The 23121-nt window shown below is 44.9% G+C and overlaps 1 protein-coding gene across 1 annotated transcript; it reads left to right on the top strand.

Moving 5' to 3' along the window:
• The first annotated feature begins 291 nt into the window (after positions 1–291).
• Positions 292–7592, top strand: Acod1 (aconitate decarboxylase 1). The gene is made up of 5 exons (XM_075949215.1): positions 292–349; positions 2243–2404; positions 3075–3164; positions 4622–4827; positions 5505–7592. The coding sequence occupies exons 1-5, from the start codon at positions 338–340 to the stop codon at positions 6496–6498; spliced, it is 1464 nt and encodes a 487-aa protein (XP_075805330.1). The 5' UTR covers positions 292–337; the 3' UTR covers positions 6499–7592.
• Positions 7593–23121: the final 15529 nt, after the last annotated feature.

Consider the following 23121-nt stretch of genomic DNA (forward strand, 5'->3'; position numbering starts at 1 on the left):
CACACACACACACACACACACACACACACACACACACACACATATATATATATATATATATATATATATATATATATATATAGATATATATACAATCATAAGATCCTGGCTACCATACAGCCTTCTGTGAGCTCAGTACGTCATTACAAAAGAAGTTCAAGTGAGGTCATTTGGGAAGTGTTGAAATGGTGGAAATTCCATGGCTATAACAAAAGCAAAAAAGAAGAAACTAGAGGGAAGGGTTGAGTATAAAGGCACCCAGCTGGTACAGGCGCACAGCCAGCAGCAGCTCCTCCTGCAATTCTCTCCTGAGCCAGAGCTCCCCCTCCAGAACGACATGATGCTCAAGGTATTGTTAAATGGCTGTAGCTTGCCTAGACTGCTTTCCTGGTTTGGTTCTTCTTCTCTCAATCAGCTGGTCTTTAAAAAGTTATCCACTCTGCTGCAGAAATAACATTTTGACTTTCCTCGGAGTCTGGGCAGCCTAATAGTCTGGGCTGTATGTTAGTTCTCGTCTGTGTTTATGAATGAGAGACACGATCCCATTGCTTACTCCTAGCAAAGAAGTATGTGGTGATAAGCTCACTGAATCTCAAGCTCTTGGTTTTGTACATGCCTTCTGTGTGCTCCAAATAGATTGCCTCTCCAATTATCTGTCGGCTGTCACATTCCCGTGGTCTCTGGGTAAGCTTGCTGAGTCAGAAGCCTCACTCGCCGGATTGGCAGTTTAGAGAGGAAGGCATCATGAATTCACAAGAGCTCCTGGCATTGCTATTAACTGACCCCATGCTCTGCTCCAATCTATACGTTAGTCACAGCACTTCACTGAAAAGATGTGCAAATGCCACTTTAAAGTCAAGCGAGTAGAAATGAAGTGTGACTCAGAGATATGAGCAGCAGTGATCATTCCCCTGACGCTCTCACCCTTCAAGGTCAGGGTGGGTTGTTCTTTAGCTCACTGAGTACATCAGCACCCACAGGGGAGCCCACTGGTCTCAGGGTCGTAAGTGACATGAGCATGCTGTAGAACCCACACCTCTTCTGGTGCCCCTCACCTGCTGTTCAGCCATCCAGTGTTCATGTGGTACTTGGAAATAAAGTCAGCGGAGTATTGAGTCAGTTGTTTTCCCTCTTCCCCCTCTCTTCTGCATGGAAAAGATTTAGCAGAATATTTACCAGTGCGAAAAGCAGGATTATGGTTTTCCTCTGCCCTAAGCAGAAACATCCATTGCAGCATCCTTTGCTCACCCAGCCATCCCCTCTCCTGCTTTGTCCTACTCCAAGCTCCCTTCGTTTTCTGTCAAGGCCTTAAAGATGCTACAAATGCTCTGTTGTTTTGAAAATGACTGCTTTCATCTGACCTACGGTAAATCTGAAGACTCTGAGAATGGGGTTAGGGCTGAAGCAGAAGGATTGTCAAAAGTTCAAGGCCAACCTGAGCTAGATAGTGAGTCCAGGCTAGCTGCATAGAAAGAGCCTGCCTCAGAAAAAAATAAAATAATGTAAAATAAAGTAAAACTAGTAAATAGAATAGCAAAAGCGGAAGATTTCCATGTAGGCGCCGGTTCTGTTTCGGTGACTCTACTTTGACAGCGAGCCAGTATGAGAGACCGTAAACACTTTGGACTCCTTAATCTGATAAGTCCTCTAGCTACCATTTGTAATCAGTGAATGTTACGGTCAGAGACAGAAAGGAAGTTAAGCAACAGTGTGTTCTTCAGATGAGGAAAGGGAAAGTACTGGACAGTTTATGCTCGGCGTGCGGTGACATACCCTTCCAGCTGGAGATTCTGAGCTGTCTTCTGTGAGGGCATGTCGAAACACAGGTGTGACTCGTGCATTGAAGGGCTTGACATGGAAAGGACTTGCAAAGTCCGCTACCTACCACTTAAGAAACAGATCATCCTGCCCTGGAGACTGTATCTGGTTTATGAGCAGAGGCAGACTTCCTTCCACATACAGTGACCACAGAGCACAGCGTCCTCCACCCTCCCGCTCTGTTTAGGCTTCGCTTCACTGTCCTCCATCATCCTCTGTCATCATCATCGGCTAAGCAGCCTGCATTATGAGTGTGACTGGGCAAAGACCTGAATTATTGCATATTTCCACATCCTCGTGCCTCACGATCAACCAGGCCTCTTCTCCCAGAGCAAAACCTGACCTCAAGGTCTCTTAACAAAAGGAGTGAGTGTATTCAGAGCAGAGCGGAGCATTCATTGTTCTAACCTTCTTCTCTTTGAAGTCTGTCACAGAGAGCTTCGCCAGCCTGGTTCACGGCTTGAAGGTGGACCACCTGACCGATGGTGTCATTCGGAGGAGCAAGAGGATGATTCTGGATTCTCTGGGTGTTGGTTTCCTGGGAACAGGCACAGAAGTGTTCCACAAAGTCACGCAATATAGTAAGGTAAGGAGTCCAAAGTTTTCTTTCAAGATGAAAACAAGCGTGCGCACAAGCATGCTCCAGAGGTCTCTGCCTGTGTTCAGCTCACCCCACCCTTAGTCTGATTGCATTTGACGTGTATAGCATTGCTCCGTGCATTTTTATGAGTCCCTCTGCTTCATCCTATGATTTTTGAAGTCCGTTCCTACCCATTACTAATTCAGGCCCAGCACCGCTCACTGGTCATGTCTCACAGCTATTTATTCATGTGACTAAAAGTACTTTTCAACCCTGAAATCTTATAAAACACTTAGCCATGGACAGCTTCTCCATGCAAATATTCTCCAGAGAAAAGTCTGTTCAAGTGCTCTGAGCAGAAAGTAGGTATCTCCGTGGATGGCAGAGCAGCCACTCTAAGTAGGGCTGACTTGCTGTAGAGAGCTAATCTGCCCCCATCGCATCTCCCACCCCCAGTATCTATCCCAAGACCAAGTAAGAGCAGATCCAGCCTCACTTGACTGGAGCTTCTAGATTGTGACTTGGGACTAAGCAGATTCATCTCATCTCCCTTACAAGCTAGGCTGCCCTCTTAAGGGTTCCGTGCAGCCTGATGCCAGGATGCCTCAAGGATGAAGGATAATTCTTGAGACATCAACTCCGTATTGTTGCCTTAACTGCTTTGCTTCCCTTCCAGATGTACAGTTCCAATACCTCCAGCACCGTTTGGGGGCGACCAGACTTCAGGCTCCCACCCACATATGCTGCTTTTGTGAACGGCGTCGCTGTAAGGATGTTCACCAGCCTTTTCTATAATTAGACCATTGTAGCTTCAGAGGCAGGAATATTATTTACAATAATTTGAGGTTCAGCGATAATTGAGGCTCAGCGATCTGGCATGCCCTGTCCTTTCTCCTCATGTTCATGTTTCCACAATAAAATGAAACTTTTCCAACAAATTATAAAATAGAAAAAGTAGAAGGATCTGGATTTTAAAATACCATTAAGGTATTCTAATTCTGGACTTTGAATGGATATAGCAAAACTATATGATGTCTATGCAATCCAGGATCCAGACATAATGTCTTCTTGATGCTTCTGTTGTGGGCCCCAGTATCTTTCTGTACAGTAATGTTCTCTTCACTTAGTCATTTGAGTATTTATTCAGAAAAAAAAAACAATGACCACACAGTATCTCTATTTTCTCAATGAAAATTTAGAACCTCTCATCTAACAGATAATTTTTGTGTTATTTTCTGTGTGTCAGAGAAAGCCTACAAGACGTAATATAGATATAAACATGTTGGGATTCAAGAGATATACTAACTAATTTGTGGGAACAGCAGTTCAGAGTAACAGAATGAGACCCACTGGATTGGCAATAAGAAACACCAGCCACATCAGATAGACATAAATATCTAAGTGTAAATGAACTTCTGGTTAAATAACTAGAATGAAAAGGGAAAAAAAACTTAGGGCATAAAATAACCATTTGAAAATACAGCTTAACAGCTAATGTAGGTTTGAGAGCTCTTTGCTGTTCTTGCAACTCTGATAAAAACGTTTAAATTACTTCATGACAGAGACATAAAAATATATGGCCCAATGTATAATAAATGATACTAAATTTTTAGTGTGACTTATTTAAAGGGTGAATGGAGAAGGCCAGAGCATCCTTGAGAGGGAGGATGTAGATCTTGCCAGAGCTGTGGTTTCCAGGGCAGGACTCAGTATCCTCCAGGAAGTCACTGGCTCCTGTCCATGGTTCTGTCTTCCTCTGTCTTCCCACAGCAAGGTTAGGAATCACAGCCAGTTAGTTAGCACTGGGCAGGGGCCTACCCTTTACCCAGAGAGACTCCATTGGGAAAAAACTAATTTTTCCTTTGCAAACAATGTCAAATTGTGTATCTTGTTTTACTTCTCTTTTTAAAATTCTAGTTTGTTAGGGTTTTGCGTTTTTTTATTTGCCTGTTTGTTTGCTAAGAGAGAGGGAGAAATGGCATGGAGTTGGGTGGGTTGGGAAGTGGGGAGGACCTGGGAGGGGTTGGGAGAGGGGAAACCATGATCAAAATATATTGTATGAATTTTTTTTTAAAAAAATCACAGTCAATTTGTGGGGTGTAATTTCAGATAATGGAGCCCCAAACCTCTCAAGGTCATTGCTAAATTAAATCCTCAGGCCGTCCAAAAGCCAGGGCATTTAAGGGCATTTCTGAGGGGGGCTGTTTGTATCTGTTCATACAGGTTCACTCCATGGATTTTGATGACACATGGCACCCAGCCACCCACCCTTCCGGGGCAGTCCTGCCAGTCCTCACAGCTCTATCAGAAGCCCTGCCTCATACTCCAAAATTTTCTGGCCTTGACCTGCTGCTGGCATTCAATGTTGGTATTGAAGTACAAGGACGGTTAATGCACTTCTCCAAGGAAGCCAAGGACATCCCAAAGAGGTACAGAGACAGTGCCCATCAAGGAGAGCCACACTGCCCTCTGTCTGTCAGTGACTGTGTAGAGCTGCCTGACTTGAAGGCTGGCTCTGTGACTGTTATCACCACTCCGAGAGAGACCATTTTCAGACATACAGCATGCACTATGTCTATACAGAAAGATATGATTCGTAAATGATTGTGAAAACTTCCCTTGGGCTTGTAAAACCAAGCTAGCTACTAAGACCATGAGATAACTTAAAGGTCTGCCACTCCAAGGTGAGAGAGGGTTTCCTGGTCAATCTGAGGTTGGTTTCTCTGTGTTCTGCATCCAAACTGACGGATGTCTTCAGCAATAGGATCTTACAATATGGTGACAATTGGTAATCAAGAGCAATAGCAGTAGCTTGCATTGTGTTTGGGTCCCTTTATGTTATTAAATAGAAACCTCAGTGACAAGCAAGGGATACCCCCCTAGGAGTTGTTGGTCAGAGGGTCCACATATGAAAGATAATATTCAGTATTTAGCTTTCTGGGTCTGGGCTACCTCACTCAATTTAATATTCTCTACTTCCATCCATTTACCTACAGATTTCATGATTTTGTTTCTCTTTACAGCTGAGTAATACTCCATTTTCTATATGTACCACATTTTCCTTATCCAACCACCATCAGGTGAATTTCTTGCTTTTGCCTTTCAGGTTCCATCCTCCCTCTGTGGTGGGGACTTTGGGAAGTGCCGCTGCCGCATCCAAATATTTAGGACTCAGCTTGACAAAGTGTCGAGAGGCCCTAGCTATTGCTGTTTCTCATGCTGGGGCACCCATAGCAAATGCTGCCACTCAGACAAAGCCCCTTCACATCGGTAATGCAGCCAAGCATGGGATGGAAGCCACATTTCTAGCGATGCTGGGTCTCCAAGGAAACAAGCGCATCTTGGACCTGGGGTCAGGGTTTGGGGCCTTCTATGCCAACTACTCCCCCAAAGACCTTCCAAGCCTGGATTCTCACATATGGCTGCTGGATGAGCAGGACGTGGCCTTCAAGAGCTTCCCAGCACATCTGGCTACGCACTGGGTGGCAGACGCCGCTGCAGCTGTGAGAAAGCACCTGGTGATTCCGGAAGGAGTCCTGCTTCCTACTGACCATATCGAAAGAATTGTGCTCAGGATCCCCGATGTCCAGTATGTAAACAGGCCCTTCCCAGACTCAGAGCATGAAGCTCGCCATTCCTTCCAGTACGTGGCCTGTGCCATGCTGCTTGATGGTAGCGTCACGGTTCCGTCCTTCTGCAGTGAGCAAATCAACAGGCCACAGGTGAAAGAGTTGCTCCAAAAAGTGGTTTTGGAACACCCTCCTGACAACCTGCCAAGCTTTAACACACTGTACTGTGAGATAAGCGTCACCCTGAAGGACGGAACCACCTTCACCGAGCGCTCCGATACCTTCTACGGTCACTGGAGGAAACCACTGAGCCAAGAGGACCTGCAGAAGAAGTTCAGAGCCAATGCCTCCAGGATGCTGTCCAAGGACACGGTAGAGAGCCTTATAAAGGTGGTAGAAAGCCTCGAGGACCTGGACGACTGTTCTGTGTTGACCTCGCTTCTGAAAGGACCCTCTGTCCAAGAGGAGGACTCAAAACTACCCCACATGTTCTCCTTCCCTCACACAATGTCTAGACTTACCAATGTCTGAACAGCTTTGCACCAGAGGAGATTTAGTTGTTTGCTCTGCTGCTCCATTCGCCCAGCAATGAACAGAGCAGAGTAGAGATATGAACAGAGATATGTGTCTTTGGAAGGAGTCTTGTCCTATAGTCTTGAGAGACCATTTCCACTACCTTCCAGATAACATTCAAGAAACAAACAACACAAGATCTTATGTGTATTCACAAGGGTAAAGTCTGAGTCCCCTGCCATCTGCTTATTATCTCTCCTGAGTAATTATCTGTTAACTCTGGGAACTTCACAGATGTGGAGGGAATTGAACCTGCATGTTGCTGGCTGCAGGAGGAGCAAGCTCTCTGGTCTGGGCCACCGCCTGCCCAGAGAGGATAAGTACTGCCAAACCCTTCCTGCCATGGCTGGTTTGAGTGATCAGCAGGTCTAATATTGCCTCTTTTTCTTTCCACGCACAGTCCTGAGTTTGTACCCAAGAATTCCTCTGCTTTAACCCTCTACTAAAGAGATAAAGACAGGCTGATATGGGGCAGGGAAGCAGTGTGGCTTAGGACCCCCAGTTTCACTCTGTTAGCTCTGAATATTATTTTGAGAAAATTTGACAGGAAAAAGTCAGAGATACAATAAAAATGAAAAGGGGAAAGATGTTGATGTATGAGTAATGAAAATATCAACTATACAACATAGAGATGCCACATTAGCAATCATGGTGAGTGTGCTCTGAATTCCAGGTGTTCAAAGAAAGAATGGGACTCTTAGCTTCAGATGTTGACTTGCAAGCATCTATGTGGAAATGTGTTGGGTAGCTGAGAACTTCAGCAGAATACGTCACTCCCCAGTTCATAGGAGGAGAAAAACATAATTAGAAAAATGAGAATCCAAGGGAAGGAAAAAAGAAGGGGAAAATAAATACAAAAAAAAACCCCAGGATGTTTGAAAATCACCATATAAAATGATAGAATTTCTAGTTTTATCTACAATTCAAATAAAAAGGTAACAATAAATGTTCCAGATACTCAAAAACAAAACTGTTAGAACATGGCTTCATTTAAAAAAATGCTTAGCACTTTTATTGATGTTTTATTAATCACCCACTTGAAGTATTTAGTAAATTTCTGCTATCACTGCCATAACTGAGTTTTGGAATACTACCATTACCACTAAAAAAAATTCCTCCACATATATTTGACATAAAGCCCCATGCCCACCTCCCATATTTAGCCCAATATGAGCTTTTAAAATATGGTTTTGTCTTTTCAGCACATCTCACACAGACAGAGTCCTGTGGTAGTTGGTCAGTGTGCTTGGCTTCTGCTAACCTAGTTAAGTGGTTTGGAGCATCTTCCACTTGCGGATCAGTTCTTTATGCCCTTCCTTGCTGGTGCCTATGGTAGCTTGTGCTTGGAAACCTGGAATCTTCAAGGAAGATGGATAAATGCAAGCCTATCACTTAAGAATTAACACACCATGGTGAGGACTTAGTACATGCCAAGGGATGTCCCTAGTACAGGTGAAAAGACAATCAATGAAACAGGTCTAACCTGTTTTCATGAGCTAGCAATCTAGTATGACTGGACAAGGAACACCCTTAGTGCCCGTTCTGATCAGGCTCCACTTCCTGTTTTCCTGTCCAGATGTGTTTGCCAGTTTCCAAGGACTGAGCTGTGTTCAGGGTTCAAACTAGGAGAGCCTTCCCTAACACAATTAAAAACAGTAATCCCTGGGCTGTGATACAACCTGGGAAACCTTGGGAATGTGGCTTCCATTTCAACTCTGGCAGGATCCAGAATAGAGCAAGGCTAGGGGGACTCAGAGAAGGGAAAAAGTCAACATCCTTCCAGGGAACGTTGCAAGTGTATGTGGCTTGTGTGGCGTCCTTTCCCGTCCACAGAAACCCACCCACAACTGCTTGTGTTGGAAAATGTTTTGTTCATCCTGTCTTCAGTCGTTGGAAGATGAGAGGATAGAGGGGAGTCGGTGACTCTCTGGACAAAGTCCTTGCAGTAGAGCCTGAGGGTGTTTTTTGTTCATAACTTCAGCGTCCGCAGAGAAAGCCAGGCATGCTGGCCTGCACCTGTAATCCCAGTCCTGCATAGACAGAGTGCTGAGGATCATGGGAGCTCACAGGCCAGCCAGTTTAACCAAATCAGTGAGCTGCAGGTTCAGTAAAACCGTCCTGTCTCACAAATAAGGTGGAGAACAATAGAGGAGGCCAACATCAACCCCTGACCTCCACACACTTACACATGCTCACATGACACATACACAGACAGATGGAAGGAAGGAAAGAGGGGAGAGAGGGAGGGAGGGAGGGAGGGAGGGAGGGAGGGAGGAAGGGAGAGAGGGAGAGAGGGAAGGAGGGAGGGAGGGAGGGAGGAAGGGAGAGAGGGAGAGAGGGAAGGAGGGAGGGAGGGAAGGAGGGAGGGAGGGAGGGAGGGAGAGAGGGAAGGAGGGAGGGAGAGGGAGGGAAGGAGGGAGGGAGGGAGGGAGGGAGAGAGGGAGGGAGGGAGGGAGGGAAGGAGGGAGGGAAGGAGGGAGGGAGGGAGGGAGGGAGGGAAGGAGGGAGGGAGGGAGGGAGGGAGGGAGGGAGGGAGGGAGGGAGAGAGGGAAGGAGGGAGGGAGGGAAGGAGGGAGGGAGAGAGAGAGGGAGGGAGGGAGGGAGGGAAGGAGGAAAGAAAGAAAGAAGCACATTAACAGTTGACAGAAAGTAAAAATTCAATATATTTTCAAAGCAGTTGAGCTCTTTACAAGATTTAATCAACAATACAAATTCTGAAACCACAAGCTCAGCTATCCATGGCAACAAGATGCTAAATAGTTCAAGTTTGGTACAAAGTAAAACTATATTCTTAAAAAGAATTTAAGATAACTTCATATCTTGTAAAAACAAAGAGCTGTATTTATGTGCTAGAATAAAAATATCTTTGAAGATTAATTCTTAGGTTTACAAGATATGCTGTCCTATATATAAAATCAGGAATCTAGGCATCTGGCCCGCAGAGTAGCGGTCTTTGCAAAGTTTGCTCAGATCAACCCAATGCAATGAACAGAAATCCTCAAAAATTTTCTGTAACAAGAAATTTCACTGGGTTCTCCTCATCCCGCCTCTCTCCAGCTTTGTGAGATTTAACATTGCATTTTAACCATAGTGCATAAGAAGACTTCAAAGACAGTGTCCCATGGCGCCTCCTATTTTCCTTTTCCTTAAGAATCTCTCTTGGAATGTAGTCTCACTTCCCCATGCAGAGAGCAGCAAAGGAGACTGAAGCCTCTGTCACTGCCTTGGCAGCTCCAGGCTAGTGCTGAAAGCCAGGAGTTCTCTGCAGAGTCACCGGTATTGAGACCGCGTCCAAAGGTCAAGGAAGCTGGAGTCTGGCGCCAGCAGAGGGTGGCCATAGCCCTTCACTCAGGTAAAGGGAAGGTAGGCAGGGCACTCTGCTTTTTCCTCCCAGCTTGGACTGCCCTACCTAGGGGATCTCCTCTGGAAATGCCCTCACAAAGGTTTGTCTCCCAGAGGATTCTAAAAGTTTATAAAACCAACTACCCCATAATGAGTTCCAATTCTCATTATGGGATATATTCAGAGTGTCTTAACATTGTAAGAACAAGACTCTAATTTTAAAATTCCTCTTTTTGGGGGGAAAATGTTTAACTACAAGACTAGGTGTAGCAGCGCACGCACACCTTTAATCCAAGCACTTGAGAGGCAGTGGCAGGTGGATCTCTGTGAGTTCAAGGCCAGCTTGATCTACGCGGTAAATCCTGGGCCGTCCAGTGCTATGTGATAAGATCCTGCCTCAAGTAAAGAGAATAAGTGAATAAACAAGTGGAAAAATCTGAAACACATAACTCTTTTATTTGAGGAAATGACATCACTGATCAAGAAGTGATTCTTGTGCTAAAAGGGAAAACGCAAACTCTCTGTGTGATTTCCAAAGCCTCAAGGCTTCAAAGTGTGGCCTTCATCTCGCCACCACTTGTCACCACGTACATGTTGTAGAGTCTGTGGGTGGCAGCATGCATCCTCTGAAGCTGGCTTTGGAAACCAGGAGAAACCAGGGCTCTACAGAATGGAGCACTAGGCGATACCCTAGGGGCACTGGAAAGCATTAATGTTGCCTTCCATCCGGGAGTTGACTGTTCTCAGGTGTGGCCCAGGTGCCACACGTTTTTAAAGGGTCCCAATTGGTTCTCAAGTGCAGCAAAGTCTAAGCAACAAACAGAGCTGGGCTGGGCACGCAGCACTTTCCATAAGATGGTTTCAAGATTAGTGGGCATCGATTTAAAAGGAATATTTCACCTCACCGCTTTAGGCTAACTCACCAGGTATAACATAACAACATCAGCAAGCACAGTGAAGTTAAAGACTGCCAGATCGTGTCCCTGTGTCCCCACGGGCTCTCTTGGCACTTTCCTCCCACACATGTCTCTCCCTCTCTCTGTAGTAATATGGGGCGGCGGGGCTATGTCCCCAAAACCCCAGCCGCCTGCCCGGCTAGCTTATGCCCCGAAATAATTACACGGACACTGTATTCTTTTAAACACTGCTTGGCCCTTAGCTCTAGCCCTTACTGGCTAATTCTGATATCCCAATCAACCCATCTCTAATAATCTGTGAGCACCGGTCTTACCGGGAAGATTCTAGCCTAAGTCCATCCTGGGTCGGAGCTTCATAGCGTGCGTCTTCCCTGGAGCAGGTAGCATGGCGTCTCTCCTACATCTGCTCTGGAGAGGAGAGCTGTCGAGTCTGACCTCACTTCCTCTTCCTCCTGGCATTCTGTTCTGTTTACTCCTCCCACCTATCTCCTAACCAATGAGAGCCAAGCAGCTTCTTTTATTTTAACCAATGACCTTCCTCCATCATCTCTCTTTTTTTTATTTTAATTTTTTTAAAGATTTATTTATTTATTATGTACACAGTACCATGATTCTCTAGCTTGGAAGATGACTTGGCAGTTAAGAACTTACTGCAAGCATGGAGACCAGATTTCAGATGCCCAGAAACTTATGCAAATATCAAGTGAGTGAGCATGGCAGCCTACCTGTAATCCCTGCCCCAGAATGGGAAAACGGGATCCTGTTGGCAAGGCAGCTAACAATATAGCCATATGGGCAAGCTCTGGGTTTGATTGACAGACTCTTCTAAGAGAGCCTCTCTGCTGGTGCAAGGAATTCCAATCAGCCAGATTAATCCAAATTAAATGCCCGTGTTTTATAGATGGCGGTCCAGGGTAGCCAGGAGCATGGCAGAAGGAAGACAGAGGGAGCACAAACCCAAAACCCAAAACCATGTGTTCCTTTGTTGGAGCACAAGCCTAAATACCCAGTGGGAGGGGTCAGCGCTTGGCACGCTGGGAGTTGGAATCCAAGCACTTGGCAGGCTGGGATGACTCTTCCAACTCAGTATTACTTCTATCTTAATAAATAAGATAGAAGAGCCACTGAAGATGATTGCTGATATCAACTTTGGGCCTTGTTATACATGGACATGTATATGCATGCAAAGAAATCATGGATTTTATTCCAAATCAATAATTCAGCATACAGAAAAGAACTGAACATGTTAACATGTGCAGGTCTCCTGGATCCCTTAGGAAGTTCTGAAGCAATGACTGCATTTTAATCAACAGCAAATAAGCTTGTACTTCCTACTTCCTCTAGACCTTACCTTGGGGCTCAGAGCTGCAGGACACTTCTCCAGCCACCCGGATGTTAATGGCTGTGTCCTGAACGGCTGTGTAGACACCAGTCGCACTAACTCTGATGCTCCTTAAGAGACATTTTCTTACCTAGGCTTTAGAGAAAGAGAGCTGACATCTGTGGCCATCTTGGTCACTAATTAGTAATGACCACCTGGGGAAACTCAGCCAGAAAATGGAGTAAAGATGTTGAAAAGCATTTTTAAGTTAATATTTAAAGGCACAGTTCAGCCTTTACACTACAGCAGTACCTCTAAAGGCTTAATACACAGTTAAGTGAATGTGTCCCAGGAGAGTTATGCATTATATACAGAGCAATTAAAATCAGACTCACACAGGCATTTGGTTTTTTTTATACATTTATTAGTTTAATACATTTATTTATTTATTTTATATCCTGGCCACAGTTTCCCCTCCCTCCTCTCCTTCCAGCCCATCCCCCCACCTCCTTTCTGCCCCTCCCCTATTCACTCCTCCTCCATTTCTATTCAGAAAAAGGCAGGCCTCCCGTAGATGTCAACAAAACATGGCATATTAAGTTGCATTAAGAATAAACCTTGCATTAAGGCTGGGCAAGGAAACCCAGTATGAGGAGCAGGGTCCCAAAGCCAGCAAAAAAGTCAGAGACAGACTCTGTTTCCACTGTTAGGAGTCCCACAAGAAGACAAAGCCACACACTTCCGTTGTTGGTGGGAGTGAAAACTTGTAAACAGTCACTTTGGAAGTCAGTGTGGTCGTTTCTCAGAAAACTGGGAAATGATCTACCTCAAGACTCAGCTATACAACTCTTGATTATATACCCAAAGGATGCTCAATCATACCACAAGGACGCTTGCTCAGTTATGTTCATAGCAGTTTTATTTGTAATAGCCAGAACCTGGAAACAACCTAGATGTCCCTTACCTGAGGAATGGATAAAGGAAATGTACAGTTACACAATGAAGTATTACTCAGCTGTTGAAAACAAAGACACCAGGAAATTTGAAGACAAATGGATGGAACTAAAAAAAAAATCATCCTGAGTGAGGTAACCCAGGCTGAGAAAGACAAGCATGTGATGTACTCACTCATTAGTGGATATTACCTCTAACATAAAGGACAATATGATAGAATCCACAGACCCAGAGAGACTAGGTAACAAGGAGGTTTATGAGGGGATGTCCCTGGGAGGGGAAACAGAAGAGATTTCATTAGTGAACAGAGGGTGTGTGGGTATGTGAGCATGAACGATGAGATTCCGGCAGGGGGAAGAGTACTGAAGGAGACTACTGGAAAGGGGAGAGGAATTTCAGGTTAAAACCTGGAGCAAGGGAATCTCCAGGAATCTATGAGGATGACCCCAGCTAAGAGTCCTTGTAATAGCGGATATGTAGCCTGAACTGGCCATCTCCTACGAACAGATTGGTGCCTAGCCCGTGGTGTCCTCAAAGAGGCTTCAGCCACCAACTGATGGAAACAGATGCTGACCACAGCCCAACATTAGACGGAGTCTGGAGCATCCTGCGGAAGAGGAGGGGACAGGATTGTAGGAGACAGAGGGGTCAAGGACATCACAAGAAACTCACAGCATCTACTAACCTGGGCTCATAGGGGCTCACAGAGACTGAACCGACAACCAGGGAGCTGCATGGGACTGACCTGGGCAGGGTGATAGCTATGGATCTCTTTGCATTCTTCTACATGCTGGCATCCAGTCATGCCAGCACCATTTGTTGAAGATACTTTCTTTTTTCCATTGTATATTTTTTTTGGCTTCTTTGTTGAAAATCTGGTATCTATAGGTTAATACAGGTGTTATACCCACACCTGTGGTAGCATTAATCCCCAAGGAAATTTACAAACATGCTCTAGTATAAGTGAACCTTGAAGACAACGAAAGAAGCTAAACACCAAAGAAAATACAGTGCATGGATCTGTTTATGAATTACCCAGAAGAGGCAAACACATGCAGACAGAATGTAGAGCGGATGTGCCTAGAGGCTGACACAGAAAACACAAAGTTATCCCTTAATGAATGCAATTTCATCTGGAGTCAATGAGAAACTTCTGGAGCTGGGTGATGAAGATGGTGGGTCCACATTGTAGTCCGCTGGATCTTACACACTCAAAACAGCTACGGTTGTAAGCTCTGTGCTATGTGTATTTCGCTACAAAAAAGAAATAGAAGAAGGAATAGAAAGAAGAGAAAAAGGCCTTGGCAGAGAGGAGCAGAGGACTTGTCTCATCGGCTGCTGCAGGGAGATGTGCCAGAGACTCATTTTCCTCCTGTTTGCGCTTATACTAACATGGTCTCCTTTCTACCCACTTTCCCACAAAAGCTCAGTTATCACGGGGAGTGGGCAGTGGGCCAAGTGTTGGCTACAGCCAACGAGACAAAACTGGCGGAGCAAAATAAAAGATGTGGGGAACTGCAGCAGGTCCACCTTACCCCTCACCTTCAGAATCCAACGGCCATGTCACAATCCAGCCTCCTAGCTGCATCATCAGCACCATCCTAGCTCCTGGCTCCTCATTGCCATGCTTGCTCGCTCGCAAGCCCCAGAAGCCACCAGGTAGGAGCTGAGCTGCAGCAGAGCAACATCCCGATCCACTTCTGACAGCTGCTTCTGCAGCTGTGCCGGGGCTCGCCCCCTCGCAGGGGCTGGGCCTGCAGGGCCGAGCCCCTGCCTAGCTACAGACAGCAAAGCTCTCTGAGTTCCCCCTTCTGCTTAATTCAGAAGTACTGAATTCAGTACTTACCTCTATTTTGTTTATTTTTTGCTTTTTGAGACAGGTTCTCTGTATCTTTGGCCTGGAATAACTCTGTAGACCAGGCTGTCCTTGAACTCTCAGAGATCTGTTTGTCCCTGCCTTCTAGGCACTGGGATTAAAGGCGTGTGCTACCACACCTTGAAGTCACAGAGGTCAATCTCCCTCTGCCTCCCAAGTGTTGGGATTAAAGGTGTATACTACCACACCCAACTACCCTCTTTCTTTCATTTTTTTTACTTTTAAGAACTTTAACTTTTAGTTTGCATATATTTTTAACACACTGTAAAGCATTTAGAAATTTTCTTTGTCTTTGAATCTCTCTTTACTGTATATCTCTCTTTTTCTGAACACATGAGTCTTCAATTTACCAAGCAATATTAGTAAGACTAAAGCCGAGGCTTTGACGGCTGGATTCAGTCCATTCCTTAGCTTTCCAGCCTCATAGCTGAGGTACTGGCTGTAGCCATGTTTACTGCCACAACTCTATGGCATTTCAAGGTCCCTGCCTGCAAGCAAGCTTCAGTAATTCAGTAATAAGAGCGGCGGGGCTGCGTCCCCAGCACCCCGGCAGCCTGGCTAGCTTATGCCCCGAAATAACAACACACAAACTGTATTCATTTAAACACTGCTTGGCCCATTTCTATCTAGCCTCTTCTAGGCTAATTCTCATATCCCGATCAACCCATCTCTAATAAGCTGTGTAGCTCCGGTCTTACCGGGAATGATTCAGCATGTCTGACCTGGCAGCTTGCTTCATCGTGTGCGTCTGCCCAGGAGAGGAGAGGATGGTGTCTCTGTCTGAGACGTCTTACCTCACTTCCTCTTCCTCCCAGCATTCTGTTCTGTTTACTTCACCCACCTATGTTCTAAGCTATGAACCCAAGCAGTTTGTTTATTACTTAACCAATGAAATCAACAGATTGCTATATGACACTCCCACATCACTTCCCCTTTTTCTGTTTAAACAAAAAAAGGAAGGCTTTAACTTTAACATAGCAAAATTACATATAACAAAACAGTTATCAAGTAAAAATTACAATAACCTTTATCATAACTAAGGAAAACTATAACTAACTATTCTTAACTCCATCAAAGACTCCAGAAAGATACAATATTACCTAAGAAAACAAGAAAAAAGCAACTTTTAAAACTCTAGAAATGACAGAGACATCTCACTGCCTGTACAGCCACCCAAAGTTTCTCTGTACCGTTGGGGCATCCATCTTCCGCCTACAGGCCCATAGTTTCCAGCAGACATTTTCATCAAGCAGGAAATTCCAAAGACAGTTCAGTCACTTACAGAATTCAGTACTTACAGAAGTAAGGCGTGCGGAACCTATAGAGCCTGCCATTTTCCCTTCTGATGATAGAGGGCGCCAGAGAACCATAAACTAGTTTTCAATAACGGCATGGGCTGGGAAGGATAATCATTAAAAGAAACAGCAAAGGACAGAGACAGAGACCCACATTGGAGCACCTGACAGAAATCTCATGGTCCAAATCAGGAGCAGAAGGAGAGAGAGCAGAAGCAAGGAACTCAGGACCGCGAGGGGTGCACCCACACACTGAGACAATGGGGATGTTCTATCGGGAACTTACCAAGGCCAGATGGCCTGGGTCTGAAAAAGCATGGGATAAATCCGGACTAGCTGAACATAGCGGACAATGAGGAATACTGAGAACTCAAGAACAATCACAGTGGGTTTTTGATCCTACTGCACGTACTGGCTTTGTGGGAGCCTAGGCAGTTTGGATGCTCACTTTACTAGACCTGGATGGAGGTGGGTGGTCCTTGGACTTCCTACAGGGCAGGGAACCCTGATTGCTCTTTGGGCTGATGAGGGAGGAGAACTTGATGGGGGAGGGGGAGGGAAATGGGAGGCGGTGGCGGGGAAGAGACAGAAATCTTTAATGAATGAATGAATAAATAAATAAATAAATAAATAAGTAAATGAAACAGCAAAGGAAATAAATGGATTCTCTTCTTTGTAGGACTAGTAGATGGTAACTTCCACGAAACTTATTTCCAAAAAGATGTCAATATTGATATACGATCATTTTCTACAATAAAATTTTGAACTGCTCAAGTTCCAAAGCTGTAACTTGAAGTATTTTTAACAAAGAGTACTGAGTAGGCAACTCTGTTTCATCCACACCAGAACAGGAGGGCAAAGAATGCCTTGGGATTCTTGTAACCTTCTGTCTTGATATAGCCCAGACTGTCACTAAGGGTTGCGAGAAAGTCGTTTTGACCAGGATAGAAGCTGAGCTCCATATTTGTACGCTGTCTCGCAGTGCAGAAATTCCAGAGTTCCTTATACATAGGCTCATTTTCTCATATGACGACAGGAAAGAAATAGTAACAAATGGATTTACGCTGCATTTTGTTTTGTTTGTCTAGAACAAGCTGTGATTCTTCTATACACAAAATATCTGAAAGAAATGTGATTTTATTATTAAAGAATAAGATCTGAAATCTCAAGTAACACCTGCTTCTATTACTGGATCATTAAATTATTAGCCCCGTCTTCCAGTGCATATTCGCAGTGATCTTAGGTTTCCAACGTTTAGTAACACCCTGAATCCACATCCAAGCAGAAGTCTACCTTGACCTGCTCAGAATCAGGAGAGGAATGCGGCACACCTGGAAGACTGCCTCTGGCCTTTGGCCTAGCAGGATACTTACAGGGCCGAACACTGGGTCAGAGGTCCAGATTAGAAAAGAGATGCCCACGTGACAACCGTAGCAAGCAGAAGGAAGAGCTTGTGTCAATGAACATTGTTAGTAAAAGCAGGATAAAAATTCTGAGTTAAGGAAATGCATCTGGTCTGGTTCTGAGCATTGGATGTAAGGTCTGTCTCCATCTCTGCCTGATGATGTCATACTCAGAATGTGCTCATGTCTCCCAGCCAGTGTTCCCTGGGTTTGTCACAGGGTACGACTGTATGGCAAATATCATCTCTGTCAAAACCTTGTCACTAACAGACTTTTGCTCAGTGAATGGTTTGTGCTCGTCATTTTCTTTGATATGGGTAGTTAAGATGGGGTGTTGCTTAGTGGTAAATCTCTTAAGTTCAGGAGAGCTGTGTGGTGGACTTTCAGAACCAGTATGTGTATTGAAACTCAATTTTAAGTTAAATTTAATAGATTATACCAGTGAATTTTGTCTGAAGATATATCTACAAATTTGACTTAAAATCTAGTTGGCTTTCATTACTGAATCATAACCAGGACAGCATTCCATCTAAAATAGATTTAATGGCATGGCACAAAGATTAGCTTTTGTAAGGTAACTTGGGTAAAAGAAAACAGAAATCCCAAAAGTGGGTTGGGTAACATCAGGTTACTTCGTAAGAGTTCAAGCAGAGGATGTATTGATTACTGTGTTGCTATGACAATATAACTAACAAAATCAGCTAAGGAAGGAGGTTTAGGGTGACTCAGGTTTGAGGTTATTATCCCTGATGGTGTTGTGCCCAGTAGGTAGGGACCCCAAAAGACCACCAGGGTGAATGACTCACCAAAATGCAAAAGCAAGGTTTAATTATGTGCTAATTACAAGCTGGCAGGGACCTGTCAGTGCAGCAACAGCAAGAGAAGGTATTCTGCCTTTTAGAGGGCATTATTTAAAGGCAAAAGCCAGGAAAGTTACATTAGCAGGGTGTGGGGTGACGGGTTCAATACTGATTGACTCGTTCCTAGGGACTTTTCGGAAAGTTGCTTGTCAAGTTTTCTTATCGGCTGACCTTCAGATGAGGACATTCTGTGGTTACCTGTACTTTCCAGATGGCTACCCTGTTACTTTTGCCCCTACCTGTTTTTGAGGACTGGAATGTCTTACAGGAAATAGCTTACACAAGACAGAAGATGGAGGAGGAGGACAAAATGGGTGGGTCTTCTGTCTGGAGACACTCTCAAGACTTGGTTTATGTAAACATTCTTTACCTCAGGATTTGTAAGTTTATTGGATATGGTTAAAAATCTATGAGATAAGTTAACTTAAAACTAGGAACACTGGGAGTTGATAGCTAAAATCTATGCATGAGTAATTTGAAAGGCATCATGGTGTTATTCCATCTTGGGGCATAAGCAACACATGGGTTGCCACCATCTTTAGGCAGTCACATGACTGGCAGCCATCTATGCTAGGATTGGAGGTAAATATCATGTGATTTTACCACTATCCTGATTAAAGTTGACCATGTAGGCAACAATGTATCTGCATGATTATTATGGTATGGTGAGAGGAACCTTGGCAGGTTGGATCCAAGAAGCCCCATGGCGGGTGAGAGACAGACCACACTCACGTGGAGAATTTTATTGGGGGGTAAGGGAGCATCGGGAGAGAGAAGGAATTAAGATTCACACCAGGCACCTCCTTGAAACAGGCATACTTACTCATTGCCAGTCAGCCTGGAATAACCCCTTGTTGTCTGTCCAAAAGCCTGGAACTTGAGACTATAGACCAGTACAAGACTTGAGAGAAGCGAACAAGAGGGTCTAATCCATTTATCCAACTGTTCCAAATCCCTATACCTTTCAAAGCTTATTACTACTAAAGCATAAACTTTACACTGTGTTGGACTTCAAAAATGCATTCTTCTCCATCCCTCCCTCTGTCAAAATTAAGTCAGGCCATCTTTGCATCTGACCCTAAACTGGGGATATCAGTACAACTAGCCTGAACCAAACTGTCTCAAGGGTTCGGAAGCTCTGCCACCATCTTCAGTGAAGCACTCAAGCAGGATTTAAATCTCTTCCATAGTGAGTACCCTGAGATAACCTTACTTCAATATGAAGATGATTTGTTATTGGCTGCTAAGGATGAGGAGGACTATCTGTGAGCCACCAAAGGCCTTTAGGAAACCCTAGCCCAGTCAAGCTATATAGTTTGTGAAATGAAAGTCCAAATTCACTCACCCTCAGTTACTGACTTGGGATAAGAACTGAGAGAAGGGAAAAGACTGTTGTCCCAGGTCCACATAGCAGCCATATTGCAGATCCCAAGCCCAACCACCAAGAAACGAGTTAGGGAATTGCTCGGAACTGGTGGATGTTACCATCTTTGGACACCCGAGTTTGCTGAAATCCCAAACCCTGTACTCTGCTACAGCCAGGGTCAATGCCCCTTTGGAATGGACTGAGGAACATGAACAGGCCTTTAAGAACTTAAAAGAGGCCCTGGTACAGCCCCTGTATTATCTCTCCCTGATATCTCCAAGCCCTTTCACCGGTATGTCCATGAAAGAAAGGGCATTGCCAAGGGGGTCCTGACTCAGGCTCTGAGTCCCTAGGAAAGGTTGATAGCTTAAGTCTCTTTGACAAGAGACTGGATCCTGAGTATCTGGAAGGTCCCCTTGTTTAAGAGCCAGCACAGCCACTGTGATTCTCGTAAAAGAAGCCGAAAAGCTCATGTTGAAACAGATGCTAACTGTAACAGCTCCACAGGCCATGGAAGCCCTGCTGAAAGATGCCACCGACAGGTGGATGTCTAAAGCCTGTCTGGCCCAGAACCAAGCCCTTCTTTTAGATAAGGACAGACTGACTTTTGATAAATCTTTAGCCATTAATCCTGCCACCCCGGTGCTTGATGGCAACCCTTAGAAACCCATCCATGGCTGCCTGGTGATGCTGTATGTCATCTGGGGTATGTGACCTGACCAGACAGACGTTCCTCTTACCAGAAATACAGATCTCCATAGTGACGGCAGCAGCTTCACTCAGGAGGGAACCAGGTCTGCAGAGCTGGCAGTGATCACAGGCCAGAAGGAGGTCATTTGGGCACAAGCCTTGCCCAGTGGTGCATCTGCCCAGAAAGCAGAAATAATTGCTCTGGCACAGGCTTTAAGATGGACTGAAGGGAAAAAAATGAACATCTAAACGGACAGCCATGTGCTTTTGCCACATGTTCATGAGCAGATATATGAACAGAGTGGCTTACTCACCTCAGAGGGAAAGACTATAAAAATAAATATATCCATTATTCCCTGAGCAGGACAGCAAAAAGAAAAAAGCCCCCAAACTCAGAGTAACAACCATGCAGGTCTAGCTGTCAAAGAGGCTGTTCTCGGGAGCCCAGATTGTCCTAGAACCACTGCTGAGCCTCCACTCTGTCTTGAAGAAGATGCTCTTGAGTATGACCCAGAAGAGATGAAAGCCACATTCTGACTTGGGGGCTTGAGGAGCCCTAATGGACGCTGGGGAGCTTGCCTGATGGAAGAATCTGGCTATTAGCCTTGCGTCACCTAAGATCTAAGGACTCATCTCCCCTCATGTCTACCTGGATACTGAGAAAAACTTCAGAGCACTTCAGACCACTGCCTGACCTGTACCCAAGTAAATGTGAAGAAGGACATGCTTCCCCCAGGCCGACAAAGTCAAGGTATAGTACCCAGGGAATTGTGGGAAATGAACTTCACTGAAGTCAAGCCAGGACTGCTGGCATTTGTTGATACATCACGGGCTGGTTAGAGGCCTTTCTGTCCCGAATATAAATGGCCAAAATTGTACCTATGAAATTAGTAGAAATTATTCCCGTTTTTGGCCTCTTCGTATCTCTGGGGTCCAACAATGGCTTGGCCTTCACTGCCAAGTTATCGCGATAGCTCTCTAAGGCTCTTAATATAAATTGGAAACTCCGTTGTATGTATCATCCTGGGAGAGGTAGAGAGGATGAAAAGAGCATTACAGGAGATTTTATACTAAATCTTCTCTTGAAACTGGTGGTAACATGGCTGACCTCTTGCCTTAGGCCCTTCTCAGAGTCCGATGTACCCCAGACAGAGACAAGTTGACCACATAGGAAATAGTCCTCCTCCTGTGACCCCTCGGGTATGTGCCTAGGTGCCCCACTCCAATCTCTGAGTCCTTAAAAGGATTGAGGATTGCAATCAGCTTTCGGTAAGATTCTCAGGTCCAGGCAGCTCAGCATATTGGGCGCTGCCCACCTGATCACACTTTCCAACCCGGAAATGCTGTTGTTTTTCGTCCACTGCTTCAAACCTACTGGCTTGAATCTAAATGGAAAGGACCTTACATTGTGTTCTCCAGATCCTACTGCTATCAAAACTGCTGATATTTCTGCCTGAGTTTATCGCTCACACCTCAAGATTGTCACCCGAGAAACCCACGGAAGAGGAGCCCAACCTCCAGAGGTGGAAAGTGACTGAAAAAGGACCGTTAAAAAAATCAAACTTTCCAAGGTTTGACTGTCTAACTCAACTTTGTGTAAAAAGTTAACGAGAAAACTCCTGTGTGAGAAGAGATCCCTCGATTCCTGGGCTTTAAAAAGATATTTGTATGGAATAGGAGCTTCTTATGAAAAATACGCAAGGATTACAGGGGACAAAATAGCACATCCCCCACTAATGTTCTAAAAGCTGTGGCTGGTGTTCCCGTTGATAATGTCTTTTTCCTTCAGTGTCTGTTTGACTGGCCCTTTGGGCTAAAATGGCCCTCTGCCTTCATTGGCCCTCTGATACTATATCCACTTGTTATCCCAATCGGGCCCTGTGCCCTCCAATGTCTCACTAACCTGATCACCTGTCAGAAAAAAGAGTTCTAGAATCATTGCTGCTCGAAGACATTATTATTCTTGTCATTGGGATTAAGAGTGTATACAAACACCATAAACCTGAGGAGATCATTCCGTTTTCGTTAACAAAATTTCCTTGGCTCTTGCTTTAAAATGTGGTTGGAAAATTAGTGCATCAAGGTTCCGTGTTCCATAGAACCCTTCCACAACCTGGAGCCCCTTCGGAAAATAATGATTCATTGTGTTCATCGAATTATAAATGAGAGAGTAAAGATTAGCTTGGACTTCACAAATTTGCCTGGCTAGTCGTCATCCTGAAGCAAAAGTCAGATAAAATCAGTCTGAGAACTTCTAGGAAGTAGTATCTCCCTCCTGCTCTTTCAGTCATTGAGAAACTTTGTCTCCTAAACTTCACAGACTTGTGTTTTTCTTTTGGAAACTCTATCAGCAAGGATAAAGCATCTCCAACCTTTGACAGGCGCCTCTCCGAGAATGAGCCTCACACCACAATGAGCCTCACACCACAAGGCTGCTTGGAGTGAGGTTTGCATTGCCAACCCCGAGCTTCTTCCGGGAGGACAAAGCATTTGCCTTGGCTTCCGGCGCACGCGCGGTGGCGCCGAGGTGCTCCGGCCAGGCCGGGCCAGAAGAGGC

This window comes from Microtus pennsylvanicus, chromosome 15 (assembly GCF_037038515.1).
Source record: "Microtus pennsylvanicus isolate mMicPen1 chromosome 15, mMicPen1.hap1, whole genome shotgun sequence".
NCBI lineage: Eukaryota > Metazoa > Chordata > Mammalia > Rodentia > Cricetidae > Microtus > Microtus pennsylvanicus.